Source organism: Colossoma macropomum, unplaced genomic scaffold, assembly GCF_904425465.1.
Source record: "Colossoma macropomum unplaced genomic scaffold, Colossoma_macropomum, whole genome shotgun sequence".
Classification (NCBI taxonomy): Eukaryota; Metazoa; Chordata; class Actinopteri; order Characiformes; family Serrasalmidae; genus Colossoma; species Colossoma macropomum.
In genome coordinates, this window is record NW_023494789.1 from 52,195,153 (window position 1) to 52,221,434 (window position 26,282).

Here is a 26,282-nt window from a genome sequence, read left to right on the forward strand (position 1 = left end):
GATGAAATGATGCAGTGAACTCATTCGTGTGCTGATATGAAAGATGAGAGAATCTGTACAGTTACGTTTATTTATCATTTTAAAAACCGCCAGAGACAATCAAAATATAAATACATCTCTCCCCCAAACACGAGACACGAGGCCATCCACAACAGCACAAAACACACTCGCGCACCAAATTAACCCCAACACACACACACACACACTCACACACACTCACACACACTCACACACACTCGCCCCTGAATTCAGAGCTGGAGGTGCGATTACAGAGAAACACTCAGATCAGACAGTTTCAGCTGGCGCAGATCCAGCAGGTGTGAATCTGAATCCAGGATCAGCACCTTTTCTGTTCTGTCACTCTGGATGGATCCGATTTGGGCTGAACGTTTAACCGCTTTTGGCTCAAAATCCCATTTTGAAGGAGCTGCAATTTTCAAATCGCAATAGATGCTACTATAATTACACCTTACATCATTCAGCACCTTCTTAACGAGCTTTAATTGGCAAAATATTACCTCGAATTTCATGAACTGGCAGTCTAACATTCATCATTCAAGCCTGAAATCTTGAAAAAACATGCTGAACTTCTTGATGGAATGATAAAAAGGAGTTAAATTAATGGAAAATATTCGCATTTTAACACAATACTGGTCAGAAAAACCAGACATTTTCTCCAAATCGTTCAGCTCCAGATGTGAACAAACATGCTGTATAACTGAACTGAATCAACAATGAGTAATAATACCATGTTTTTGATTCACCTGCACTGTTCAGACCAATATTGATGAGACACAGTTCGCTTTAACGTCTGAGACTGTTCAAAAGTGAGGAATCACCGTTCGTCATGTTTTTGATCATATAAAAGCAGATAAATGTATATGGTTATTCTTATATGTCAGTCCTGTGTAACTTCACAAGATTATATAACAGCAAATGAGCAGCAGGAAGCTGTAGAAATGAACACTAATCAACAAAGAATTTGTCTAGAATGAAAAACAGTCCAGTTTTAACCAAAAACATGTGTTTAGATCATACTGACAGAGAGAGAGTGTTCACAGTGATGCTCGCTCTACCATTTAAGATTGGTCTTTGTGCAGGACACGCAGCTCGGAACTGTATGATCTAAAATGACTGCATGAAGTTAATCAATACGTTGTATTTCCAAAGGGACACATCTTGAGGCAGAAAACAGGACAAAAATATCCTATAAATAAACAATTACCTTAAGTTGTTCAGACTCAAATAACTTTTTGGTACCAAAATGCTCAAAGTATCGACTAAAACATCTAAACATGTTTCATTTTGTTGTCAGCCAAGTATTTAAATCTGCACCGTATATAAAACGACAGAACATTCATATAAACAGTGACTCCAAACTTTTGAGTGGTACAGTCGTGAGTTTGAACGCCCCAGTCACATGACTGTTTTGTTGACTTTCTAAGTGAAAACACATCAAAACATCCTCCACAGAGAACAAGATTCCGGGATTTGGAGATCTCTCTGGTGGAAATGTGTAACTGCATGTAGTGTGGGTTGTGCTTTGGCCCCCGTCGCCAAGCAGATGAATTCAAAGAGAACTCAGTCCAAACTTGGTGAAGGAGCGTCTCTGAGGTTGTGAGTGAATTATCTACTACTGTATCACATCTTCATCAGTATGATGTTGATTTTGAGATCATTTAAGATCTAAACATCGAGCCGGACCTTCTTTTTGAGTCTGTGTGTGACGTTAATATGCTAAGACATAAGACGTGGTGTGAAAAACTGCCGACCCGTCGCCTTAAATGATTACTTCAGGCTTTACAGGGCGACTCGCACGGAGAGGAATATGTGAAATGCAATGCACACGTGACATTACTGTTCCATCGAGATGCAGAATAGAGCCAAAATGAAAAACAAGCCCTCTATTACACTGTTTTCATGTTGTTTGACCTCTTTACTGAAAAAAACAACACGTCAGGATTTGGATTTTTAAAATTAAATGCTGAATTTGTCAGGATGGAATTCAACCAACCCTAAAATGTAATAAAATCTCAGCTATGCTGCTTTACACTGAGCAGAACGTGCCTCAGTGATGCAATCATAGCACTGAAAACAGTGAAACGCACACAACATACTTTTCCACAGGCGACGTGCAGAACACCTGACAAAATGTGAAGCAAAACCCCCACTACACTGTTCTCACCCCTTTTCTGCACTTTAAATATATTTCCCTCATTGAAATGCAGCAAAAACAGTGAAATGCAGTGAAAACATGAGGTTGTGTTTAACCAGTAACATTGTTTTAAGCAGCATAGTCGTTTTTACATTTCAAGGCACACTTTATTCATTTCTAACACAAATTCAGCTTTTCATTTTTAAAATGTGAATCCTCATGTACTGTTTTTCAGTAAAGAGGTAAAGTGAAGTGAAAACAGTGCAGTAGATGTTTTGTTCTAGGTTTTGACTCGTGTTCTGCATCTCACCATGGAACAGTAACGCCATGTGTGCACTGCAGTTCACATTTTCAACAGTAATGTTTGCATTTCAATTCGAGTTCCTCTCCACAGACCCGCCGCAGCGTAAGCTCATATGTAATATATTTTAGCCTTTTTTTATTCTCCTGATTCAGTTTTCATACTCCTTTCAATTTTAGCTAAATCATCTTATATAGTGCAGCTTTAACAGACTGGATAAAAATTAAAAATTAAATATAAATGTTTGCACAGGCCACATTTTATGATCTATGTTTTTCCAGTGTATCAAACTTAGTAAATAAACAGTAATTGTGTATTTAAATGTGCGGCAGTGCGTCTCTGTAGAGGATGTGTGACTTATTTACGCTCAGAAAATCAACGTTACATTTGCTCACGACTGTCTGTCTGTATTCAGTTACCAACAAGCTCATAAACGCTGTGATTAACAGCAGAACCGACCTCTTATCAAGTTCCACCGTTGATTTTTTGACAAAATACACAATTACTGTAAAAAAATTATAATAATCCCGGATTAGGTAATCAGGCAACACAACATGAATAAAACCAATGCTGTCAATCCAGCCCTGGAGAACCCTCTGCAAGCGCACAGTACTGTTCTCCACACCTGATCTAGAACACGTTAAAGGGCCCATATCATAAAAAATCTTGTAAACACAAAATTTCTAAATGTGTCACTCCCCAGTCTGTAGAGTCCAAATATGGAAACTAAACCGTAAAAACAGCCTGTTTTTTAATTCACTGTTTCTGTGATGTCACAAAAACCAACTCATTTACATAATGTCCACCTATTCAGCCTAGGGCAGTTTAGCCACGGCCACTCATATCAAAGTTTTAAGTAGTGTTTCAGCTCCGAGTGCTTTCTGAATGAGGGCCGCCAATCAGAACAGAGCTAATTTACATATGTCAGTCTTAAAGGCACAGCCTATTCAATTCTCCAGGATAAAGAGAAGCTGGAAAACTGCAGAAATTAATTATTTTTGGTACATAAACATACAAAAGTGTTATAAGTGGATCTCAAAATATAAAAATGTAGGATACAGGCCCTTTAAAGTGTGCTGTAAACTGGCAGAACAAAAACATGGACTGTCTTTGAGGATCTGGGGTCGGATGCACCATTTGTACGTAAGTTCAAATGTAAGCTCCCCTCAAAAAAGACGGTTCTTCAAGGGTTCTTTAGTAAAGACAATGGCTCTATATAGATCTATGAGCACTTAAAGAACCATCTGCATGGTTAGATGGTTCTTTGCATGGTGAAATGGTTCTTCAGATTGATGGAGAATGTGTTGTGTATAGTTTTATACAGCACCAAAAAGGGTTCTTCTTTTGTTACAAGTTTGACATAACTACAGCAGAACCCTATTTGTTCTATATAGAACCCCCTTTTCAAAAAAGTTCTATATAGAACCATATACAATACATTCTCCGTCAATCTGAAGAACAATTCAACCATTTAAGCATGAAAATGGTTCTTCAAGTGTTCATAGTTTTACATAGAACCACTGTCTTTACTAAAGAACCAACTTTTCTAAGAGTGTATTTATGACGTGTTTACTAAGTTCAGGTTTGTGTGAACAAAATTAAAATGGGCTGCACCACCAAATCTGAGTTTATAAGTTTCTCTAGAACGAAGCATCTGACATTAAAAACCTGAATGACGTTATTTAAAAGTCAGTGATTGAATTATTCAGAAACTTTTAAAAAACTGGTGGAATTCCCCTTCAATGATTTGTGGTACAACCAAATTTAGTAAAAGGAGAGTCAACCAGTGTAACTGAGGACTCAGTAAAGACTTAACACAGAAATTTAAAGTACAAACATACGCAAAAATGGTGCAACCCAGTCCTGCACTGAGAAGCTCTGGGATTTCCAGGAGAGGTTCTTCGTTCCACAGTGGAACGAGCAGATTCTTCATTTGTGCCGTACGGTTACCATTTAACCCTGCGGTTCTCTGTGAAATCCAGTCAGCCGGTTTGGTTGTTCCAGTGAAGCCCTGCTGAGGAACCGGCCTGCATCTGGAGCGAGGAGCCACACACACACACACACACACACACACACACACACACACACACGCTCAAACACACACGCAGCTGGGTTCTTCCGTTAGAACAGACTGGGGTTCCTGCAAACTGTAATGCACTGCAATTGTCCGTGGTGGAGACTGAGAGGTGCTAGGACGCTTTTCCCAGCTCGATCTTCTTCTGTATGGCTCTCGCTGAGTGGTATATTAAAGAATCGATGAGTCCAGCAACTGCAGAGGAGAGAGAGAGAGAGAGAGAGAGAGAGAGAGAGAGAGAGAGAGAAACTCTGAGTGAGCTGCTGATATGAAGGTGCGTAACAATAATGGATTGCAAAAGTGACCACAGGTGTATCTGAGACCAGCTTCGGTTTTAGAAGAACGTCTCACTGGAGAACGCTAACGTGGACAATGAATGAGGAACCAACCGAGCAGAGGCTTCTTTATGTTATCACGCTTCTACACTGTGGAACTCTCAATTGGGAAGTCATGCCTTTATTTAATTTAAGGACTTCTTCCAGTTTTCTCTCTGATGTAGTCAAATCCAATTCCAGCCTCTAATTAGGACCCCCAGCTCTAAGATGGTGAAGGCAACACAGGCTTCCTCTGAGTTCTGTGAAGCTCCAGCACATCTTTTCACTTTGCTAACGCAACATCACTGGACAGCTGAACTCACTCTGGGGAGACGCTAACCGCCAGTTCTGTTATGAGTGATGGGGGGAGACGGGGGCCTCCTGCCCACCCAGATGGCCCTCTTGTGAGACCAATGAGAAAATCAACGTGCCTCTGATCACTGCAGCACCACCGGGGATCAAACTCTCAATCAAACTCATCTCCTGACGACAGAGTTATCTGTTCATATTTAACGCCTTTCTGGTCAAATTTAACATTTTGATCATTTTAAACTTGTTGGTGTTGATTTTCTAAGTGAAAATAAGTTAATTTACTGCATAATTACTGCCTATTTCTAAAAAAATAAAACATAAACAGAGTCCTGTGCACATTATATGCTTTATGTTTTATTTTTTTTCCTGATATGGGAGTAAATAAATAAACACTGTGCATTAGAATTAGCAGAAAAATGACACCCTGTGTAGTGCCAGGTCTCTGTAGAGGACGTTTAAACTTATTATCACTCAGAAAATCAACAAACCATGTAATCTGGGGGCGTTCAAACTTTCGCATAAAGCAATCTTTTCACTTTATCTTAAATATTATTTTGCTGAATTTTATTAATTTTTTTTTTAATATTTAAATTTATTACTATTTTTACCTTGAGTGTTTTTGCTCTTGTTCTTACTTCATTGTAAAGCACTCCGGACTATATAAAATATACTCTATTATTATTATTATTACATTAGTAGTACTATTATTATTATCGTTATTATTTCTTATCAAAGCTTGTGAGTGAACTTAGCATGCACTCTTACAAATAAAGTGATGCCACAGAAAAACAATTTTCGGTTCCCTAAAAACTTTATTGTTAAATGATTTGTGTGAGCATGAAGAACCCTTTAAGAGTTTACAGAACCTCTATATAATGTAAAGATATCATTATTTTTTTGGTCCTAAATCAGTACATCAAAGCCAAGAAACACTGAGGAACCAACAAAATAAAAGGCTACAGTTGGAATAGTGACACATTTCTATGTGCTACACATGAACTGCAGCAAACAGCTGCGATAAGATCTAATAACTGTTACATCTTCATAGCGGTATGATTTATTTATTAATCCGGAGGTACTGATTTTCTTAGGCCTACATTATTATTATAATTATTATTATTGTTATTGTTATTATTATTATTGTTGTTTGTTGTTGGTTGTTTAATCATTTGTTATTATTATTAATTTATTATTAATATGCACATCAGTAGTATCACAGATAATTCTACTGATAAACTTTTCACCAAATATCTAAATATTGGAAGCTTTATTAGTGATCAGCAATTCTGTCTAAACTAGCGTCAGCATCTATTCCTGAAGTCCCTCATCGACTAATGTTTGTGATCACAGGGGATGTTACGGTCAACAAACAGGTAGAGATGGACTCACCTGTGAAAACTCCACCTATAATAGCGCAGACTCCTGTCAGAAAGTGAGTGAATGACCTGAGAGAACAAACACAGTCAGTCAGTCAGAGTTCTGTCCGTCACACATAAACCCTTCATTTACACCTGCCTGTGTTATATTTCCCTCTTATTGACAGAAAAGCACAAATTATATTAAACAACAATCTTTTAGTTGAAGAAAGATGGTAAAATAAATATGGCGCATCACAGCAACAGGGAGGGAAAGTGCAGAACTGCGCCATCTGCTGGTCGCGTTCAAAACATTTAGAATCGCCATTCATTTTACCACAGATGGAGAGACTGATGTAGTTTGTAAACACAGCAGTCTAGCCCCGCCCATTCAGCCTACAGCAGTTTAGCCACGCCCATTCAGCCTACAGCAGTTTAGCCCCGCCCATTCAGCCTACAGCAGTTTAGCCACGCCCATTCAGCCTACAGCAGTTTAGCTCCACCCATTCAGCCTACATCATCATTTGAGTCACTGACACGGTGTCAAAAATAGCTGAATATCTGGGTGACATGGCACGTTATGTTGTACAGCCTGTGATGTGCATCAACCCCAATTCAGTTTCCCTACGATTTGGATACAAACAGCAGGGGGCGCTCTGATCGCTTTCCTTGCCATGTCCTGCAACAACACAATAAGCTCCAAAACACATCCTCCTGCAGGTGAGTGCAGTAAAAACGTACCGCTGTTTCTCTGTGAATTTGACCATCATGGGAGAAAGCTCATAAAGTACGAAGACGCCAGGCAGACCCTGATCCCCAATCAGCCCGTTGGCCACTTTCTCATGTCTGGTCACTGAGAACTGGTTCGTTTTCACCACCTGAGGAAAAAACATGCAGCGATTTTGCAGCTTAAACCATCAGAATGATCAAAAATGTTAATTTATTTAGGATGCCTCAAAGGGGGATTCCACCGATTATCCAAAATTCCTCCATAACTCAGTGTGTGAGGTGTAAACAGAGTGATTCAGAGTGGTTTGGTGTGAAATGGTTCAGATGTCTTTACAGTGGTGCTGATAGGAACCAGGGGTCGCCATGACTACAACACAAATATAGACATTTTATTTACTATCCAGAACCACCAGTGAACCTACACGAGTCTTCTGAGTTTATATGGAATTCTGTGAGGGAGCTTTTAGAGGTGGACGCCTGGTTCCTACCACTGTGAACAATTCTGACTCGGTAAGTTTCTCTAGAGTGTACTGTTTCTCAACTGGTAAATTGTGTAGCATGTTTAAAAAATGGGTGGAGTACCCCTTTAACACTTAAGATCACACTGTTTCGCATCACGTTTTTTTGTGATGATCATAATAAAACGTTTGTGTTTAGTGTTGTTTTCCAGTACACAGACCTGTGAATCATTCATTAATAGGCTCGTTAATGAGGTACTTATGGAGTAAAAGATCCGCTGTTAAGCAACATAAAGAACGATCAATTTAATAAAATAAAAATAGAGCCTATCACACAACTCTAAGGACACAAATCTGCTGGCGGATGTTCACCAGGTGTCTTCAAGCATTCACTTCTTATTTTAGAACACTTGAACCTTTATTTTTACTCAGAAATACATTGAGGGTGACCTTCACTTTCAACACAGCCGATCATTTACGACATTAAAGGGACTGAAAAAGAAATTAAAATGGAATTTTATCAATTTAAAATAAATGAACAGAACTACATGAACAAATGAAGTAATATCAAACAAAATCAAACAAGACAAATGAGGGAAAAAATAAGAGAACAATTACGATTTAATTAAGAAAGAAAACAATAAAATAAAACCAAGATAATAAACCAATTAATAAAATTTCTACATAAAAGGATAAATAAAGCAAACCAACACGTGAAACACTCAAGTAAAAGGATACTAAATAAAATAAATTAAGATAAAAATAAAATAAAATGAAATTAAATAAAAAGAAGAAAGGAAAAGTTAAACTTAACTAAATCAGTCACCGGCCGTCTGAAGGTGGCTAGAGAATAAAAGTTTTAGAGACTCTTACCTCCCCGTCTCCTTTAACGTAAATTGTTGGTACAATTTTCACGAAGTACTGGTACATCATGGACGCTGGAAGCCAAAGAAGCAGAAAGAATCAGAACAGGGTTCTGCAGTTTGGGCTGTAAAGCTGCAATGACAACTGGGAAAAACAGACCCTCACTCTTTGGCTGCTGTGGGTGTAGAGCTGGGCGATATGGCAAAACGTAACATCGCGATACTTCAGGACGTTTTTACGATGCATAACGTCAAGATATTTATTTTAAAAGCTAGAACTGACAAAGTAGCCCCACATTTTAAAAAATACGATCAAAAACTACGAATCCAACTTTTCACACACTGCGCTGCATTAAATCTAACTAAAAATAACTAATTATTCCCTCTTCTTAATCAAACACGCAGAAGTGTTTAAGTACAGGCGATATCCACAATAAACTCGGAAAAGCATTTTGTGATGTAATTTATTTCTAATCTTCTTCGTGCTCTTACAGTGATAAAACGCTCATTTTACCACCTTAAGAACATACAGTAATTTGTGGCCTCAATATATTAATTTGTGGCCACGCTTTATTAAAAATTAACCACCATGTTACCTTAAATCCCATGTGTCAAACACAAGGTCCGCGGGCCAAGTCAGGCCCGTGACACAGTCCTATTCGGCCCACAAAATTGTTTCGATTCTCTAATATTATTAGCCCGTTTCACCCTGAGATGCACTACAGCCCCCAGCATGCACTACAACATAGTGCTGTGTTCTAACCCCAACAACAACCTACAGGCCAGCGGTTACACAAAAAGAGAAGATGCCTGGTGTCTAGCTGAAGCAAACAGGCCCAAAACTATTTATTTTTATTTAGAATTATTTTTAAATATGTATTTAATGCTGTTTTGCTGTTGCAGTTTTGGCATATTTTAAATAACGGCCCGTTCGGGTCAGGGCAAAATGTGAAAATACAATAAAAACACAGCTGGACCACAGATTTGCTGACCTTTTTAACACGGCCCTTTTAGTGGTTGAGTCTGAGAGCCCTGCCTTAGGGCCTTCCTAGGAATGACTGGCTGGATGACCATTCAAATGGGATTTTTCCTGCTTGGAAGCCTGAAACTCAACAATCCTCCACTCAGTCATGAACGCAGCCTAACAGCAGGGGGCGCTAGGACAGCAGGGGGCGCTAGGACAGCAGGGGGCGCTAGGACAGCAGGGGGCGCTGTCGGTTATGAGCGCCTCTCTCTGCCTCTGAGGTTCTCCTCTATGGTAAAGGCTGAAGCGCTCGTTTCTCTGGATAAAACTCCGAACTCTGATCGACATCCGAGACGTTTCCGCGCAGAACTCGACCGCTGATCAGTGAAGGTACGTGGGGCTGCGGGCCGCCCGGTTCAGCGCTCTGAGAGCGGAGTCGGAGCCGGACTGGAGTTCGGCCAGGTCTGATGATAGCGGACATGCTAACGCGCTAATCTGGATAAACAGGCTTCCCGAGGGTCTTTAAAGGGTTCTGAATCCGACCCGGCCGAAATTCGGTTCTTATTCGTGTTTCCCGGTCCACCATAAGCGGTCCAGCGGTTGCGGACGAGGCTGAATTCGCCTTCGCGTTCGAACTTCCCGTTCCACCTTAAGTGGTGCAGCAGTTCTGGATGGGCATTTAAGGTGGAGCGGAAAGGTCGAACGAAACGGAACCTAACACAAGACTTACTAAGAGTGTGTAAGGTCATAACATGTTTAATAATGCTTTTATTATTATTTTTATTATTATTAGTTACAGAATTACAAGCTGAGGCCTAAAGACCGAACTGTGACCTGTCAGAGGTATTAAAGGGCAAGTCCACTGCTTTCTCAAAATTCTACATAATTTAATGGTTGAGATGTAATCAGAGCGGTTCAGAGTGGTTTGGTGTGAAACGCTGTTCTAGATAAACTTACCGAGTCAGAACTGTTCACAGTGGTGGTGAGAGGAACCAGACGTCCACCTCTAAAAGCTCCCTCACAGAAAGTTCCTACATGAAATGGTTATGAATTCACTGCCTGATGACTGAGACACTGTTTTATGATAGTTCAGAGAACTTAAACTCCATTCATGGTGGAGGGATACATGCAGGGCGCTGTGAGGCAAAATAGTCCCCAAAGAAAACTTATTATTTCAGATTTTCCACTATTTTCCATCATCAACATTCATATAAACTCAGAAGACTCGTGTAGGTTCACTGGTGGTTATGGATAGTAAATAAAATGTCTATATCTGTGTTGTAGTCATGGCGACCCCTGGTTCCTATCACCACCACTGTAAAGACATCTGAACCATTTCACACCAAACCACTCTGAATCTCTCTGTTTACATCTCACACAGTGAATTATGTAGAAATTTAAAAATCAGTGTAGTTCCCCTTTAATACACTGATATACACAGGGAACTTATAGCTGCAGCCAAGATCTGATATTTTTCAGGTACATATCTGTCGGTGCTGATATGTTTATAAAATGTGAAAACTGTAACTAAATGCAACTTGAATTGTATTATAGAGAGGTTTATAAACACAGTGCAACGCAGACGTAGCCCAGCATCAGCTGAACGCAGAGTACAATAAATATAATTCAAATATCAGTCAGATCTCGTCATCAGTCTGATGCCAATCATGTTGAATAGTTGCCAATACTGATATGACTCTGATATCACAGTGCACCCCTAACAGAATTTGGCGTTTAAAAAAGTAATTACTCCGCCTGCAGCGGCCAAAGTTCTTGGTCAATTGCAAACCCAGGAAGATTCGTCATGTAGCTAAGACGGTCAGTTCTTAGGCTGAATCCTAAATGTACAGGTACGCTATTTGGGTCTAGGCACCCATAACCAGTGTAGAAGTACAAGCAGTCAGCTGGGCTCAGAAATCACTTACGTTTCTTATTTGTCAAATATTCAAATAGATATTGGCTCATTTTGATTTTTACAGCGTCTTTTCCACAAAACTCACCATTGTAAACTATACCAGACTGGGTTGCCTGACCTGCACGCGCAAACCGAGCTGCAGTATATAGAAGCACTTAGCCAAGCAGCTAACCTTACAGCTTGGTCTATTATCCTTATATGTAATTATTCATTAATAATTAACTTAGTGTGCAAAGGATTCGCATTCAGAGCGCTGGCATGTAAGAAAGTCTGCCACGCCTCACACGAGGAAGTAAATATGCATTTGTTCATTGTTCATATTCCAGTTGTCTGTCGCATTATTCCTGGTTTGCCAAATACTGGGAATCAAAGCAGGTTTTCCACATAAAAATGTGCATTTTTTTACATTGTATTCAACCAGTATCCAGATATTTTGATGTTTGGTTGGTGTTCTGTGCTCATGTTTGATTCTAGAACTATCTAGACTCTAGAATTTTCTCTTCCTAGTTAATTTTTCGGAATATTCTAAGGACAAATGCAAAACGTAATATGTTGGTGTTTGTCCCATCGATGTACTCTGGCCTTACGAGAATATGAAATTGTTTGAAATTAATGTCTCTGCTCTTTCCAGATGCCGGTAGCCGTAGGACCGTACGGGCAGACTCAGCCGAGCTGCTTTGACAGAGTCAAGATGGGTTTCATGATGGGCTTCGCGGTCGGAATGGCTGCGGGAGCGATGTTTGGAACGTTCTCCTGTCTCAGGTATCAAGGCTCACTTTCTAGATTTCTTGCATTTACACAAACCTGCTAAAAATAAAATGTTAGTATCTGAAGACGTCCAGCTGCTGACCAGTTTGGCTTAAAGACCTTATTTCACTCTTTAGGCTTGTATGTCACTGTGTTCCCCTTTGTTTGTATACAGAATTGGGATGAGAGGTCGAGAGCTAATGGGAGGAGTGGGGAAGACCATGATGCAAAGCGGAGGCACATTCGGCACCTTCATGGCCATCGGGATGGGAATTCGCTGCTGAGACCACCACAGACTGCACTGATCACTTTTCGGGACTCCAGATTTTCATCCATATGTCACAATGCCACCTTTACACAGATTGTGAGTGGGTGTGTTAATAAAAACTGAAATTAAACAGTCTAAAAGAACCTGTTGTGAAACCTGGGACGTGGTCCGGATCAGGGCTGCGCTAACGTGATACACTGATCACTCCAGATCCCTCCTGTTCTTTATTAAAGCTGATTTTTATCAGATGGTTTGGAATAAACATGAGGTAAATGCACAAATAGTCATATCTATTTTGCAGCCACTGATTTGCTGGTTTGTGGAGGGTTGAGGTAATGAAACCATGAAACATCGAGATGTGGTCCTGTCACCAAATTGAAATCTGATGTGGTTCAGATGACCATCAGTTCATTAGGGAATTCAAGTCAAGATAAAATTGCAGGGGATATAAAGAAAAATTGAGCTTCTGCTTTTGAGTACAGCTAATCCACAGATTAGAGCAGGGGTCAGCAAGCTTAGGGTTTTCACACTCGTCCCGAACTCGAGTCCGCACCCAGGACTGATTCTAGGCTCTTTTTGGGGAGGAGCTCATTATCACTTATTTGCTTTCACACACAAGAATTCCATCCAAACTCTGGATCAATTGCTCAATTCCATACGTCACTTTTCTGCACGCAGGTTTGCAGAACGGTCGTCAGCTTCATCCGTTTGCTGCTTTTTACTGATTTTCTTGGATTAAAAACACTCAACCAGGAGCCGTTCTCGTGTGAGAAGGAAGGGAAGTGATGCGATAAATCAAAACTGTCACGTTACAAAATGAACCAATCATGTAGCCCTACATGCAGCTCCGGGAGCGGATAGCCTCCACACGTGCAGCGGACCGCTGGAAGCAAACCCTAGAGATTTCATGAGGACCAGGAATCGGTTCCCGCTTCCACTCCCAGGGTCCAAAACAGCTTTCACTCTCAAACATCATACTGGACTCGCAGGGACTTTCGTTCCAGCCCAGCAGGAGCTCACCTCATATAACTAATCAGTCATTTAAAGAATGAGACCAACAGATTGAACATCTGGATTTAGACGTGCTCCTGTTTGACTGGACTGAAAACCTGAAGCCACACTGACCTTCACAGATAAGATTGGTGACCCCTGGATCAAGGGGTTAACGAAAGTGATACTGCTCAAATGTGATTTTTCTGTGAATCATTCCTTTAATTCCTTTAGCCAGTCCTAACAGAAGGGCAGCCGGCTGAAGAAGCCAGTGCTTACGAAGGACAACCCTTGGTCAGAACTCAGTCAGAAGCTGTTTAATGATTATCAGAGGTGACCTACCTTGAGGCGCTGCGACGTTAGTGCCGTCTAGAGGATTCACGATTCCAGGATAGTCTTTCCCAAACGAGAGATGTTTAATCTGATGGGTCATGTTGATCTGTAAACAAGAAATTAAACACATTCAGGCAAAGCTGAGACAAGCTGACCTGACCAAGAATACAAATAAAACACAGAAATAACCGACTTACATTGTCGAGTCCAAAGCTCTGCAGATCGTGAACTGAGGGGGGAACAATTCAGATGATCAGTTTATCTGGTTGTGCACATTATCTGACTGATTAGTTTGGAAAACAGGAAAAACAGAATAGTGTATTAAGAAGATATGAACTATGCAAAGTTGATTATTTGAATGCAGAACCATGTCAAAGCATAATTAGACTAATTAATTAGGAATTACGTAGAGATAAATGGATACCGTACTGATTTAGTAACAAGGTAAATTCAAACTTCTCTATTTATTAAATGGGAATATAAATATGGGAATTAGAGGATTAGAAGATTGACTTACTTTCCACAGCATGCACTGCAGAAAGAAGAGAAAAGAGTCACCAAATGGCTTTAGTTTTGCTCTTAGAGAAATAAAGAAAATGTCCAAAAGGACATCCCTGCGTCCACAAAGTTACGGCAGCGGTATAAAGAAGGTGCTACGTTACTCAACTGGCCAATTTAAGAAATGGGGTTGTTTTGAATCGGCTGTAAAAGGGGCTCATCATCTCTTTTTTCTGTAGTAGACATTAACACCCTCAAAACGAGACCTCTCTACTTTTCAGCACACGTTTCAAGTCATGTGTGTTCTCTGTTAGTAAAGGTGTTCTTTGTTAGTAAAGATATGTACCTTGTTACTCAAGAAAGGACACCACATCCCAAAAATATACACACTGATTTCCCCACAAGAGTTATATTAAAGATTATAGACTCTGCATTAAGATAAACTGCCAGCGTGTGAAGAGCCTGACCGATACATTAGTTGACCGATAATGCGACCCAGTCTTATTGGTATCTTAAAAATACTGACTGCACTTTTTAAAAAGATGGTTCTTCATCTTTTTTCTTCTTGAAGACAGCGGTTCTTTCTCAATCTATGAATCACAGGTATTTATGTCCGGTGAGCTTACATGGAACCATGACCACTCAGAGAATCCTTTGCATGATTAAATGGTTCTCTGCAAGGTGAAATGGGTCTTCAGATTGATGGGTTGTATATGGTTCTGTTCAGAACCTTTTGGAAAGGGTTCTACTATTTTTACACACTTCTAAAAAAGAGTTTTTTTAGTAAAGACAGTGGTTCTGTATAGAACCATGAACACTCAGTATCAGTAATCAGTATCGCTCAGTACTATTCACAGTAGATTGTATATTGATTACAGCATTAATTGTTTAGGTGGCCTTCAGATCAGTGAGTCAGCCCAGATCCTCAAGTGTCTACAGCAGCAGCAGAGAAAGGAAAGTGTGGAAATGATAGAAGTGTTTACATGCAAGTACATCATTCACTCATCCATAAAGGGAGGAACATGGACAGATGAAGGAGGTACTAAATAACCCATCATACAACTTACCGTTCAATATTTCAGTTACACTGATCCCACTAAAAGAAGGTCTACATGCAAAGGAACTTACATGTCCTCTGGTCTGGAGCTCAACATCTCATAAACAGCTGTGATCAGTTTTAACCAGCTGTTCAGATTTAGTCCAGCTAATAAGTGTAGGAGTCGCTACAGGCCTCAGGATACGATATGATACTGGAGCCGCTGTACGATTTTAAAGATTTGTAATATGTAGTATTGGGGTTTATTGCCATTTAATTTTATTGACTATGAAATAAAACATATGAAGCTGTAAAACAGACAATTCAACATTATTATCAAAGCTATTATATGCAAAGTCTGTGTACAGTAAATTTGTTTCTAGATGTGTTTCTAAACACTTTATACGTGTTAGAACTGCTTAAAACGTGAAAAAACTGAACTATACAGTGCTGAATTGTGAAATTACTCATTACAGTGGAAAACTAGAGCCACACTTAGCGTGACCCCTCCCCTAATGCTATAATACTATGATGCTACAAAAACTAGACAGACCAAAAGATATTTATAGATGTTTTACTCAATATTGGCACATAAGAAATTCTAAAACGATAAACAATACAATGTAATTGCGAATTAGCAAATAATTCTCCGGCTCAGACATTCGGGAATAATCAGTAGTTTTGTTCATTGTTCTTCAATCATCTTAAATGTATTTTTTCCAGGTTTCTCAGTTTTCTTACTGCTTATCTGGAACCTGTTAAGTTTTATAGCCACAGTCTAGAATCATTTTATACATTTACAGCCAAATGAGATTAATTTAATATAAACAGTGCTTACAAACTTGGTGGGAGGAGTACGAGTGTTTAGAAATCTGAGGCATTTTCAAGGTTATAAATCGGCCTTTACTTGTTTATAATCAGTGTTACTGCTGCAGACCAGAGGACTGAATCTGTACTGAAGTGCCAGTGAAACTGTTTCAGCACTTACCGTGAACATGAGACTGCTGAAAGCTTTTTCCGGGGGCAAAGTGGAAGTTACCTGCCACCTGAGGACAGGAAAGGAGAAAACAATTCACAGTCCAGGCAACAAGCGTCGTTCGACAGAAGAAAACTGTGGTGGACAGATGTGTCAGCGCTGCAGGCTTTCATAGTCCAGCACCAGCGAGAAAACATCGGAATAGAGCATCATCTGCAGTTTCTATGAAAACTCGTATCACAGAAACAGAGAAACACGCAGAACAGAAAACAGCTGCTCCAGTCAAACTGCATTAACAGCAGGACTTTAAGCCGCAGCGTTGCTACGGCAACCAAAACACTGCTTATTTTCCACACGCATGTGTTTCACTCACAACTTCTCAGTCATGCAGGGTTGCCAGATTCGCAGTTTTCCAGCTAGTATGAAAGTGCAGTGTGGGGGAAATGACACTGTGGCAGGTGCGTTTACTACTTTTTTAAAGTAATCACAAAAAGGTTTGAAAAAGGTTTTTTAAAGTAATCACAAAAAAGGTTTGAAAATGAAAACAAATCGTCTTATGAATGTATATTGATCCTACTTCTGAATAACTGGCAACCTGTTCTGTTTCTGACAGCAGCGGAGCAGCAAGACAGTAAACACAGCCGCACACCGTGACTGAACTTTGAGTTTGTATCCAATCAGAGTGCACGACAACATATGTGTCGACACAAATCTCTTTAATGTCATTTTTTGTCGAGCCATGCTTGACATCTGGACTATAAACTGGTCTTAACCCAGACTGGAGAACTTCTCTTGATGTTTTTGTTTCTGAGCGCATGTTCGTTACCTTATTGACCTCGAGGAAGCCGTACACCCGGCAGCCCTCGTTCTTCTGCTCCTGCATCTTCTGGCTGAAACCTTCTCTCTTGCACTGTTCGATGGTGTCGGGTGTTTTAAAAGCCCAGCCGCGCCGCCGGTACGCCTCTCGCACGTCATCGCAGGTGTTACAGCATCTACAGAGTGGAGCAGCAGTCAAACATCATCTGTGAGGACCATCTGATTCTGTCATAGTAAGGTTTTGAAGAGATCATCTCACTTTCAATGAACAACTCTTCACAAACTCGCTGAGGTAAACTAGGAAAACACTGGGCTAGTAATGTTAGCTGAGACAGGCTGGAGGTGGGCGATATGGCAAAAATATAATGTCGCGATATGACGATACTCCGTACATCACACTTGTTTTTCTAACATCTGCTAAGCTGGAATGGGCAAAAAAGAACCAGCAGGGCCGGATTTACTAGGAGTACAATTTATTTTTTATTTAGAGGGGAACTCCACCCCTTTTTCAAAATTTCAACATTAATTAAAGGTTAAGTCATTCAGAGTGGTTTGGTGTGAAACGCTCTGTTCTAGATAAACTTACCGAGTCAGAACTGTTCACAGTGGTGGTGATAGGAACCAGACGTCCACCTCTAAAAGCTCCCTCACAGAAAGTTCCTACATGAAATGGTTATGAATTCACTGCCTGATGACTGAGACACTGTTTTAAGACAGTTTAGAGATAAAAATCTGACCTAAACACATTGTTTTAACCCCACACATGGTGGAAAGGTAAGTTTCCACTATTTTCCATCATCAACATTCCACATAAACAGAAGACTCGTGTAGGTTCACTGGTGGTTCTGGATAGTAAATAAAATGGCTATATCTGTGGTTCCTATCACCACCGCTGTGAACTGAACTAAACAGATAAGATTTCAGAGTTAAGATGTTTCTGTTATACGACCCCAGATTATACAACTATATTTAAAATAAAACAGTTTGTCACAGTAAATTTAAGGTGTCTTATTTTATTACTTAACAATGTTTTAACCATTATTTGTTAAGTATGTAAAAGTATCTGTCTTCGCTGTAACACTTTATCTGGACCTTTACAAGCAAGAACTGTAATGAGCTGGAGCACAAATTTTAGTTGAATATTCCTGATTTAGACATATCGTCCGGCAGTAGGTGCACACAGGGCAGTGGGCTGTGTCGATGTAGTTGTTATGAATTTATGAGCTGATAGTTCTGTAGTGCCTAAAAGCTCCGTACATTCAGAATATTAGAAATAAAATCCAACGGCACGTTTCTAACCGTGCACAGAAAACAGAAGATATTATAAGCAGGAAAATCAGGACTAGATAACCTGTATGACGAGCTGATCTCAGGAGGCCACACTGCTGTGTCTGAGTGTTGGGCAACAATTATTCTTGAACTTCTTGTCTGGATTCCACCTGTAAACGCTCTGAAGCCTGGCTGAAATCCGGTATGACCGGTCTGGTCTGTTCGGAGACTTTTCTCGACATGCACGTTTGTTAAACACCCACGTTTGCTTACAAACTGGTTTCAAACCAGCAAAATTGCAGGATTTCCTGAATATGTTCATTTTGAACAACAGCAAAATAAACGACTCCCTCAATCTTCAATTTCAGAACAGCACCTCAGAAATCAGTGTTTATTTCTTTATTCTGTGAAGTCTGAACATTGGGCGTCAAAAGAGCTCTTGCTGAACTGCTCCTTCAACTCTTCGCCTGATCCCGAGGCCACAAATAAACAGTGCAGGAATGTTTTATAGTGAAGAGCTCAATCTTGTTTAAATCCATGAGTAAATCGTGTGAACAGTGACCGCATGTAACCTCCTGAAGAGATAAAGAGGAGGAAACAGACAGGCTTTTGAGAACAGAAGAAAATCGGGTTGCAGCACTGTCACTTTTTCATCAACACATTCCCACCATACATGTCTAAATGTTGACTTCTGGAAACGTAATAATTAATAGAACTTTCTCACACTTCCGTGTTCGTTAACGCTGAATGCTGTCGCGCTGTAAACAATGGCTGATACTGCCCGGAATCATTGCTGTGTTCCTAAATTCACCAATAATTCAACTGAACAGCCTCACCACCGAGTGCGTTTACATGCGCTCAATATTCCGATCATAATCGGATTTCTGCAGTTGTCCGATTATTCAAAAGGTCATGTAAACACCACACTCCGATCTCGAAGTCTAAATAAGAAATCAGATAAAGAGGCTGGTAACCAATCAAAAAAGGAGTAAAACTGAACTGGAGAGCGAATGTGGGCTGAACAGCAGGACTGATTTACTCATGTTTGTGATTTCAAAATGCTCCTCAGCTCGGAGACAAATATTTATTCAGTGGTGTATTTACAGTCCTAGAGAAACTCCTGACCACTGCAGCTCAATCACCATAGAATCGTCCCACATTATTCTTGTGTTGCTGTTTACTATCCGGTGTGGTCCAGAGGAGGATGGGTTCCCCTTCTGAGTCTTGGTTCCTCTCAGTGTTTCTTCCTTTTGCTCTTAGGGAGTTTTTCCTTGCCACTGTCACCACTGGCGACGCTCATGGGGGCTCGGACCTGGATTTTTCTGTAAAGCTGATTTGTGACAACACCTGTTGTAAAAAGCGCTACATAAATAACTTTGACTTGACTCGCCGTCGCTCAAGTCAGCCGACCACCAAAACACTAATTATCTGGAACCTCCTTCTGTGACTCTTCCCATAAAACCAACCTGAAGATCTTCAAAGCTGCTGGTGCTACTGTTTACACTGACACTGCATAGGAAACGACGTCACCACCACAGAACCTCAGGGGAACCTTGCTTACTTTCACAGGCACCACTGTGTGATGAGCAGCTCTGGATTCGGACCGGCAGCTGTTCTGTACGGCCTGGTGAAAAAGTGCCTTTAGGTACGACTTCCTGGACCCAGACTTTAGCCCAGGCTACGTTCACATTACCAGGCTGAAGTGGCACAAATCAGATTTTTTGCCCTAATGTGACTCAGATCTGATGTTTTCAGGGCTGTGTAGACACAAATCTGATCTTTTAAAATCCGACCTGAGCCACTTTCTTATGTGGTCGTAGATCGGATACGTATCCGATTCGTGGCCATGTGACCTTAATGTGACGCTCAGATCGGAATTTATGTGCTTTTTTTTCCACTGCGCCATCATTCAGCGTTACCATGACAACAGCACCGAACAGACGTTAAAGCCTGTAAACAGTGGAAAAGCAGCTCATCTCACCTTTTTCCTCCTTCGTCTCGCTCTAATAATGAAGCTGAGAGCTGATCAGAGTTAATGATCTTCTCAGCGAAGCTCGTTCTGCTCGTTAGTTTGTGCTGATGATGAACGTGATTCATTCACGTGACGTTACTGAGTAGGATGAGCTCATGAGGGTCATTTCAGGACGCCGGTTCACATTAATGACAGATTTGAGTCACTTACCTAAACGAGTGTGAACCATCATGTCAGAGAGATCGGATTGGAGTAAAAGATCGGATTTCAGCAACGAGGCTTGTAATGTGAGCACAGCCTTATTAACACTAAACTGGAAATGGTAAAGCTCAACCTTTGTGGATTAAACAGCTCTTGTACATGACGGCCACATGGGGGCGCCTGCCTGTATAAAAGGTCACCAAGCCACCACCTGGGGGACATTCAGGGCTCTCTCCCTTCTGACGTGACCTGGAAGAACACCTGTCCAGACCAGCCCGGCACTCTTCACACCACTCTTCGCGTCGCTTCGCTTGTAAATCTAACGAAGGCTGTCAGATTCGGTAAAACTCCCTGTGAACGTTTGGGAAGTCGGGGACGAGCGCCGTTTGTTTTCCGTCCCCTTTTCTCCTGTTCTAAAGCAGGGAGGTGGGTCAGTTGTACATATTTTTGTTTCAATTTAGTTTTAGGTTAGTTAGTTCGTTTTTTTGTTTTTTAGTAATCATTAGGAGTTTTGTTTGTTACTTTGGCAAACGCTCGTCCCTGAAGCCATCACCCCTGTTCAGTTTAGAGAGCCCACTCTCATTCTGTGTTTCGGCCTGAAACCTGGATGGAGTCGTAAAGACACTCACTTTAACTCCTCGGTCTCCGCTCCGTAGCAGCTCTCACAGCGGTCTGGATCCAGCTTACTGGGGTCAAATATCTCTCCCTCCTCTTTTCCCAAATCTGTACAGAAAACAAAAATATACCAGAAAAAACTTTTACTATGTCTACCTAGAAAAACATAAACATAAACGATATGAAAAGATATTTTTTTAAACCTAGTTCTTATCAGACACATTCAGGAGGAGGAAACAGCTCTAAAACGTGTTGAGTCGGTCTGTTTTATCTGTGTTATCAGGAAGGAGCAAAATGTTGTTTCATTCTCGGAAAAAAGGGAACTAAACTATCTTTCAGGGCACAAACACTGTCACTGGGTGGGACGTTTATTACCATGACTTATGGAACAAATTGCACTATATTCTATTAATGGTTGTTTTATTATGTTAAGCTTGAAAAGCCAACTTTCTGTTTTCATTTTCTTCTTCTTGTATTCATATTTCCAGCACTGCCCCTCCTTTTACAAACTGCAGCACACAGAGCCAAAACCTGAACAGGCTGCTTGTGCTTATTTAACCGATTCAATCTACGATGTTCTCACAGCGTTAAACATGGTATTTTCTATAGGAGAGAATGGGGGGGGGTGCTAACAACATATTAGCAACAACCTGGGATACAATAGCAACAGCTGAGCAACACCTTAGCAGCCACCTGGGACAGCTTAGCATTGTCCTAATAACACCTTAGAAACTACATGGGACAGCAGAGCAATGGTCTAGCAACACCTAAGCACCCACCTGGGATTACACAGCAACAGCCAATAGCAACGGCCTGGCAACACTTTAGCAGCCACCTGGAATATGATAGCAACGGCCTGGCAACACCTTAGCAACCACCTGGGATATGATAGCAATGGCCTGGCAACACCTTAGCAACCACCTGGGATATGATAGCAATGGCCTGGCAACACCTTAGCAACCACCTGGGATATGATAGCAACGGCCTGGCAACACTTTAGCAGCCACCTGGGATATGATAGCAACGGCCTGGCAACACCTTAGCAACCACCTGGGATATGATAGCAACGGCCTGGCAACACCTTAGCAACCACCTGGGATATGATAGCAATGGCCTGGCAACGCCTTAGCAACCACCTGGGATATCACAGCAACTACATATCTATATAAACATGTAATGAGAATCTTCAGTTCCTCTCCCCTCAGAAACAGAATGAAGGCTGAAGGTTTGTTTACATTGTTTGTACCTCTGGGAATGAAATGAACCTGTTCAGTATCTGTTTTTTCCCGATGCTGTGGGTCAGTCTAATCAAACAGGTCATACTAACCGTGTTTCTCTGGCTCAGTGCTGACCAGTTTGCCGTCTTTGTCCAGCCTCTGCTTGAACAGGTTGTGCTCGACGTCCAGCTGCTGCTCTCCAGCCACGTCCATGGCATCAATGCTCAGATCTGAGGGACGGAGAATAAGAGACACTCAGACTCCTGAATCTGTCAGCCTTCACATCTGTGCTGGACAATTTTGATCACAATTCAAAATTGTGATATTTTCTGAATATATATGTAATCAGACAACATTGCGCTGCTGCTGAAACAAAATCTCTCTCTAAAACAGCAACTTTACAGGAGAAGGAATAAACATTACTGACAGAAAATATAAGTTTAAGATAAGATTTAATTCATTTCCTATTGGGCAGTTCGGCACGCAATGCTGACACATGCAAAAGATTATGTAAAAGTTTCATTTTCTTTACTGTTGTTGTTTAATTTGTACAGACTTTAAGCCGATCAAAACAATCTACAGACAATGTAAATAACACTCGCTGCAGTTTCCTGTCAGACACAGCACTATCATGGATTTAATTCTCAATATCTACCAAATATATTGCTAAAAATATCACTAAAACTGAAAAGCAATTTCAGAGAATGATGATACAGACGATATAGACGATATATCGCTCAGCGCTACTTTACATTAACACTTACAGGTGCAGTGTGTGACCGTGAGGTTTTAGACTGCAACCAACTGAGCAACACAATAAAAACCTATGTTTTCGAGGATTCACCCTCCCTCACTTTTTCTTGTGCTAAATAATAAGTCTGATCCTCCAGAATGGTTAGCTAGCACCCAGGTTCTAACAGTTCATCATACCAAGTGTAGACAGTACAGACTCAGCTTAATGTCACTGCTTCTCCCCTGCTGAGCTGATTTAGGCTCCCAAAAAATATCCTAATTATTATTTTAATGCAGATTTCTGACATTCAGTTTCTTATTCATCAGCTTCTTGTTCAAATGTTACCGTTCCACCTTAAATGGTCCAGCAGTTACATTCTGGTGCCTGCAGCATTATAATAACTGCTGCACGATTTAAGGTGGAACAGGAAAGTTTGAACAAGAAGCTGAAATCTACCAGTCTTTCAAATATCTTGTATGTGTAGATCTATAAATATGCAATACAATAGTTAATTTTGACAAAGATGCTGCTTCTTTCTACGTCTTACAGCCAGTGCTGCAGCACCACCAAATACCAACAAAAAAAAACAAACAAACAAACAAATAAAACAAAAACAAATCGCAAAAGGCGAGAGCCAAAGTTTGGTTTGTCCGTTCTGGGCTACCGTAGAGAAACATGCATAGCAGCCTCTGTTGGAAGAGGAGCTGAAAACACAACGGTCCAGAGTAACAGCTGATTATACGCTGAAGAAAACATAGTTTTGTTTACTATAATCCATTTCTGCTAACAGATCCCCCAAAATCTCACACACTGCACCTTTAATATAGACGTGATATGACTGTGAAGCGCATCAGGCTCAGACTGCTGGCACAGGACTCACGTTCACCACCACAGAGACGAGGAAACCGTTTACTTACAGGCGCACGGCATGTGAGGAAATATAACATCGATGTTGATCTTGAGCTTGTCTCCTCTTGAAGTGTCTACAAACAGTTCGGGATGGACCTGTAACCACAAACAAGCCCCAAAATGAGGTGTATCAGGTCATATTTACTACTATAGCACATGACTGAATATGAATATGTATAAATGCAAAGTTAGTCCACCAAGAGAACCGGTATCTTCCAAATCCTTCAGATGATATTTAGGCTGGTGTTAATAAAGTTACTGAGCCCTGTTTTGTTCTGTTTTGCAGACAGAAAGCACATTTACAGAAGGAAAACTTCCTGTTTATGGATATTAAACTCAAAACAATCTGAATTTGCCAGTAAATAGCATACGCTGCAGTTAAAGGGGAATTCAACCAAAATTTTCAGAATTTACGCTCAGTAAAATGGTTCAGATGTAAACAGAGTGGTTCAGAGTGGTTTGGTGTGAAACACTCTGTTCTAGATAAACTTACCGAGTCAGAACTGTTCACAGTGGTGGTGATAGGAACCAGACGTCCACCTCTAAAAGCTCCCTCACAGAAAGTTCCTACATGAATGGTTATGAATTCACTGCCTGATGACTGAGACACTGTTTTAGGATAGTTTAGAGAACTTAAACTCCAGTCATGGTGGAGGGATACATGCAGGGCGCTGTGAGGCAAAATAGTCCCCAAAGAAAACTTATTATTTCAGATTTTCCACTATTTTCCATCATCAACATTCCATATAAACTCAGAAGACTCGTGTAGGTTCACTGGTGGTTCTGGATAGTAAATAAAATGTCTATATCTGTGTTGTAGTCATGACGACCCCTGGTTTCTATCACCACCACTGTAAAGACATCTGAACCGTTTCACACCAAACCACTCTGAATCTCTCTGATTACATCTCACACTGAATAATGCACAAATTTTGGGAAGCTGGTGGAACTGCCCTGTAAAAGTTGATTCAGTGAATAAAACGCCCCAATTTGCACTGTGAAAATCTCATTGTTGTCACAGCCACTGTAAAGAAATCTGACTCGACAAGTTTTTCTGCTCTGGATAGAGGTGGGCGATATGGCAAAATGTAATATTGTGATACTTAAGGAAGTTTTTTTTTACGATACACGATATGACACAATATTTAAGTTATAAGAGACACATTTTAACAATACTATCAAAGCTATGAATCCAATCACTTAAACATTTCATATACTATGCTGGACTAAATCTAATTAAACAGGACTAATAATGCTCTCTTTTGAATCAAACATGCAGTTAAGAAGTGATGTTTTTAAAGTACTGATGATAGAAAAGCATGTTGTGACATACTGTGATAAATATCATATTTATGTCATATTGTCCAGCTCTAACTCTGACTTTGGGTACAGCTCAACCACTGAATTATGCAGAAATTTTGAAAAATCAGTGGGCTTTCCCTTTTAGCTGTCAGGTCCTGGATACCTTGAGACTCACGCAATAAGAAAAAACAGTGACACTGCTAATTTACGAGCATTATGTCACGAATATCTATCAAACATATCGCCAAAACTGAACAGCAATATCACGGTATACCGATACAGACGGTATATCGCCCCGCACTACTGTACACTCACCTCCTTGGTAAGATAATACTGTAACTCGGAGAAGAACAGGATCAGCATAATAAGTCCACTGATGATCGTAACTGCAGACAGAGAGGAGAATCGATCAGAACTGAACACAAAATCAGTCAGATTACAAGTTCGTGAACTCACAGAAAGTCCACGTCTGCTCGCGCTGTGCTAACGTCACTTAAAGCCTTCCAGGGAATAAAGTTCAAAAATCTAATCTCATTTCTAGAAACATTTCCCGCGGTGTCTCCTGAGGGGGGGTCATCTGGACGGTTATTCAGCGACTGAAAGAGATATTTACAAAACAGGTCCGCTGGCTGCTCATTCGATCGTTCCGGTCCACCTTAAATGGTGCAGCAGCTCCATTCTGGTACCTCAGGCGCCACAACGCAACTGCTGCACCATTTAAGGTGGACCGGAACGATCGGGCGCGAAGGCAACTTCAGCCTCGTTAGCAGCGGCGAACAGCGCGCGTTTCTCGGCGTTTTGCGCGGTTTTACTGCGGCAGCAGCTCCGCGATCCTCACCCGTGGCTCCGCCGCACGTTTTGATCCTAAAGTCCTCCAGAGTTTTCGGATAAGCGTCAAACTGTTTCAGCTTATTCAGCGCGTCCATCTTGCCTCTCTGAGCAGCGAGCGTTCCGGTGAAC

General features: G+C 40.8%; 2 protein-coding genes across 3 annotated transcripts; one reads left to right on the plus strand and one right to left on the minus strand.

The window, feature by feature from the left end:
- Positions 1-37: 37 nt before the first annotated feature.
- ergic3 (ERGIC and golgi 3) lies at positions 38-26,282 on the minus strand. 2 transcript variants are annotated; one of them, XM_036571601.1, is made up of 14 exons: positions 26,161-26,282; positions 25,638-25,708; positions 24,029-24,116; positions 22,489-22,608; positions 21,176-21,269; positions 17,115-17,280; positions 16,301-16,358; positions 14,296-14,310; positions 13,976-14,007; positions 13,788-13,884; positions 8,572-8,636; positions 7,253-7,389; positions 6,546-6,601; positions 38-4,725 (listed from the first exon to the last, which is right to left on the minus strand). In XM_036571601.1, the coding sequence occupies exons 1-14, from the start codon at positions 26,246-26,248 to the stop codon at positions 4,646-4,648; spliced, it is 1,167 nt and encodes a 388-aa protein (XP_036427494.1). In that variant the 5' UTR covers positions 26,249-26,282; the 3' UTR covers positions 38-4,645. The 2 variants fall into 2 exon arrangements, with proteins under 2 accessions (XP_036427494.1, XP_036427495.1); XM_036571602.1 differs by lacking the exon at positions 14,296-14,310.
- Positions 9,773-12,598, plus strand: romo1 (reactive oxygen species modulator 1). The gene is made up of 3 exons (XM_036571603.1): positions 9,773-9,915; positions 12,072-12,202; positions 12,363-12,598. Exons 2-3 carry the CDS (start codon positions 12,072-12,074, stop codon positions 12,469-12,471), a joined length of 240 nt encoding a protein of 79 aa, XP_036427496.1. The 5' UTR covers positions 9,773-9,915; the 3' UTR covers positions 12,472-12,598.

Excerpts from the sequence above, each read along its gene's own strand:
- romo1 (XM_036571603.1), top strand. The coding sequence starts at position 12,072 with ATGCCGGTAGCCGTAGGACCGTACGGGCAGACTCAGCCGAGCTGCTTT. Across the intron at positions 12,203-12,362 it reads GGAACGTTCTCCTGTCTCAG|AATTGGGATGAGAGGTCGAG; the intron begins GTATCAAGGCTC and ends GTTTGTATACAG.
- ergic3 (XM_036571601.1), bottom strand. The coding sequence starts at position 26,248 with ATGGACGCGCTGAATAAGCTGAAACAGTTTGACGCTTATCCGAAAACT. Across the intron at positions 16,359-17,114 it reads GCTTCCTCGAGGTCAATAAG|GTGGCAGGTAACTTCCACTT; the intron begins GTAACGAACATG and ends TCCTGTCCTCAG. Across the intron at positions 6,602-7,252 it reads AAATTCACAGAGAAACAGCG|GTCATTCACTCACTTTCTGA; the intron begins GTACGTTTTTAC and ends TTGTTCTCTCAG.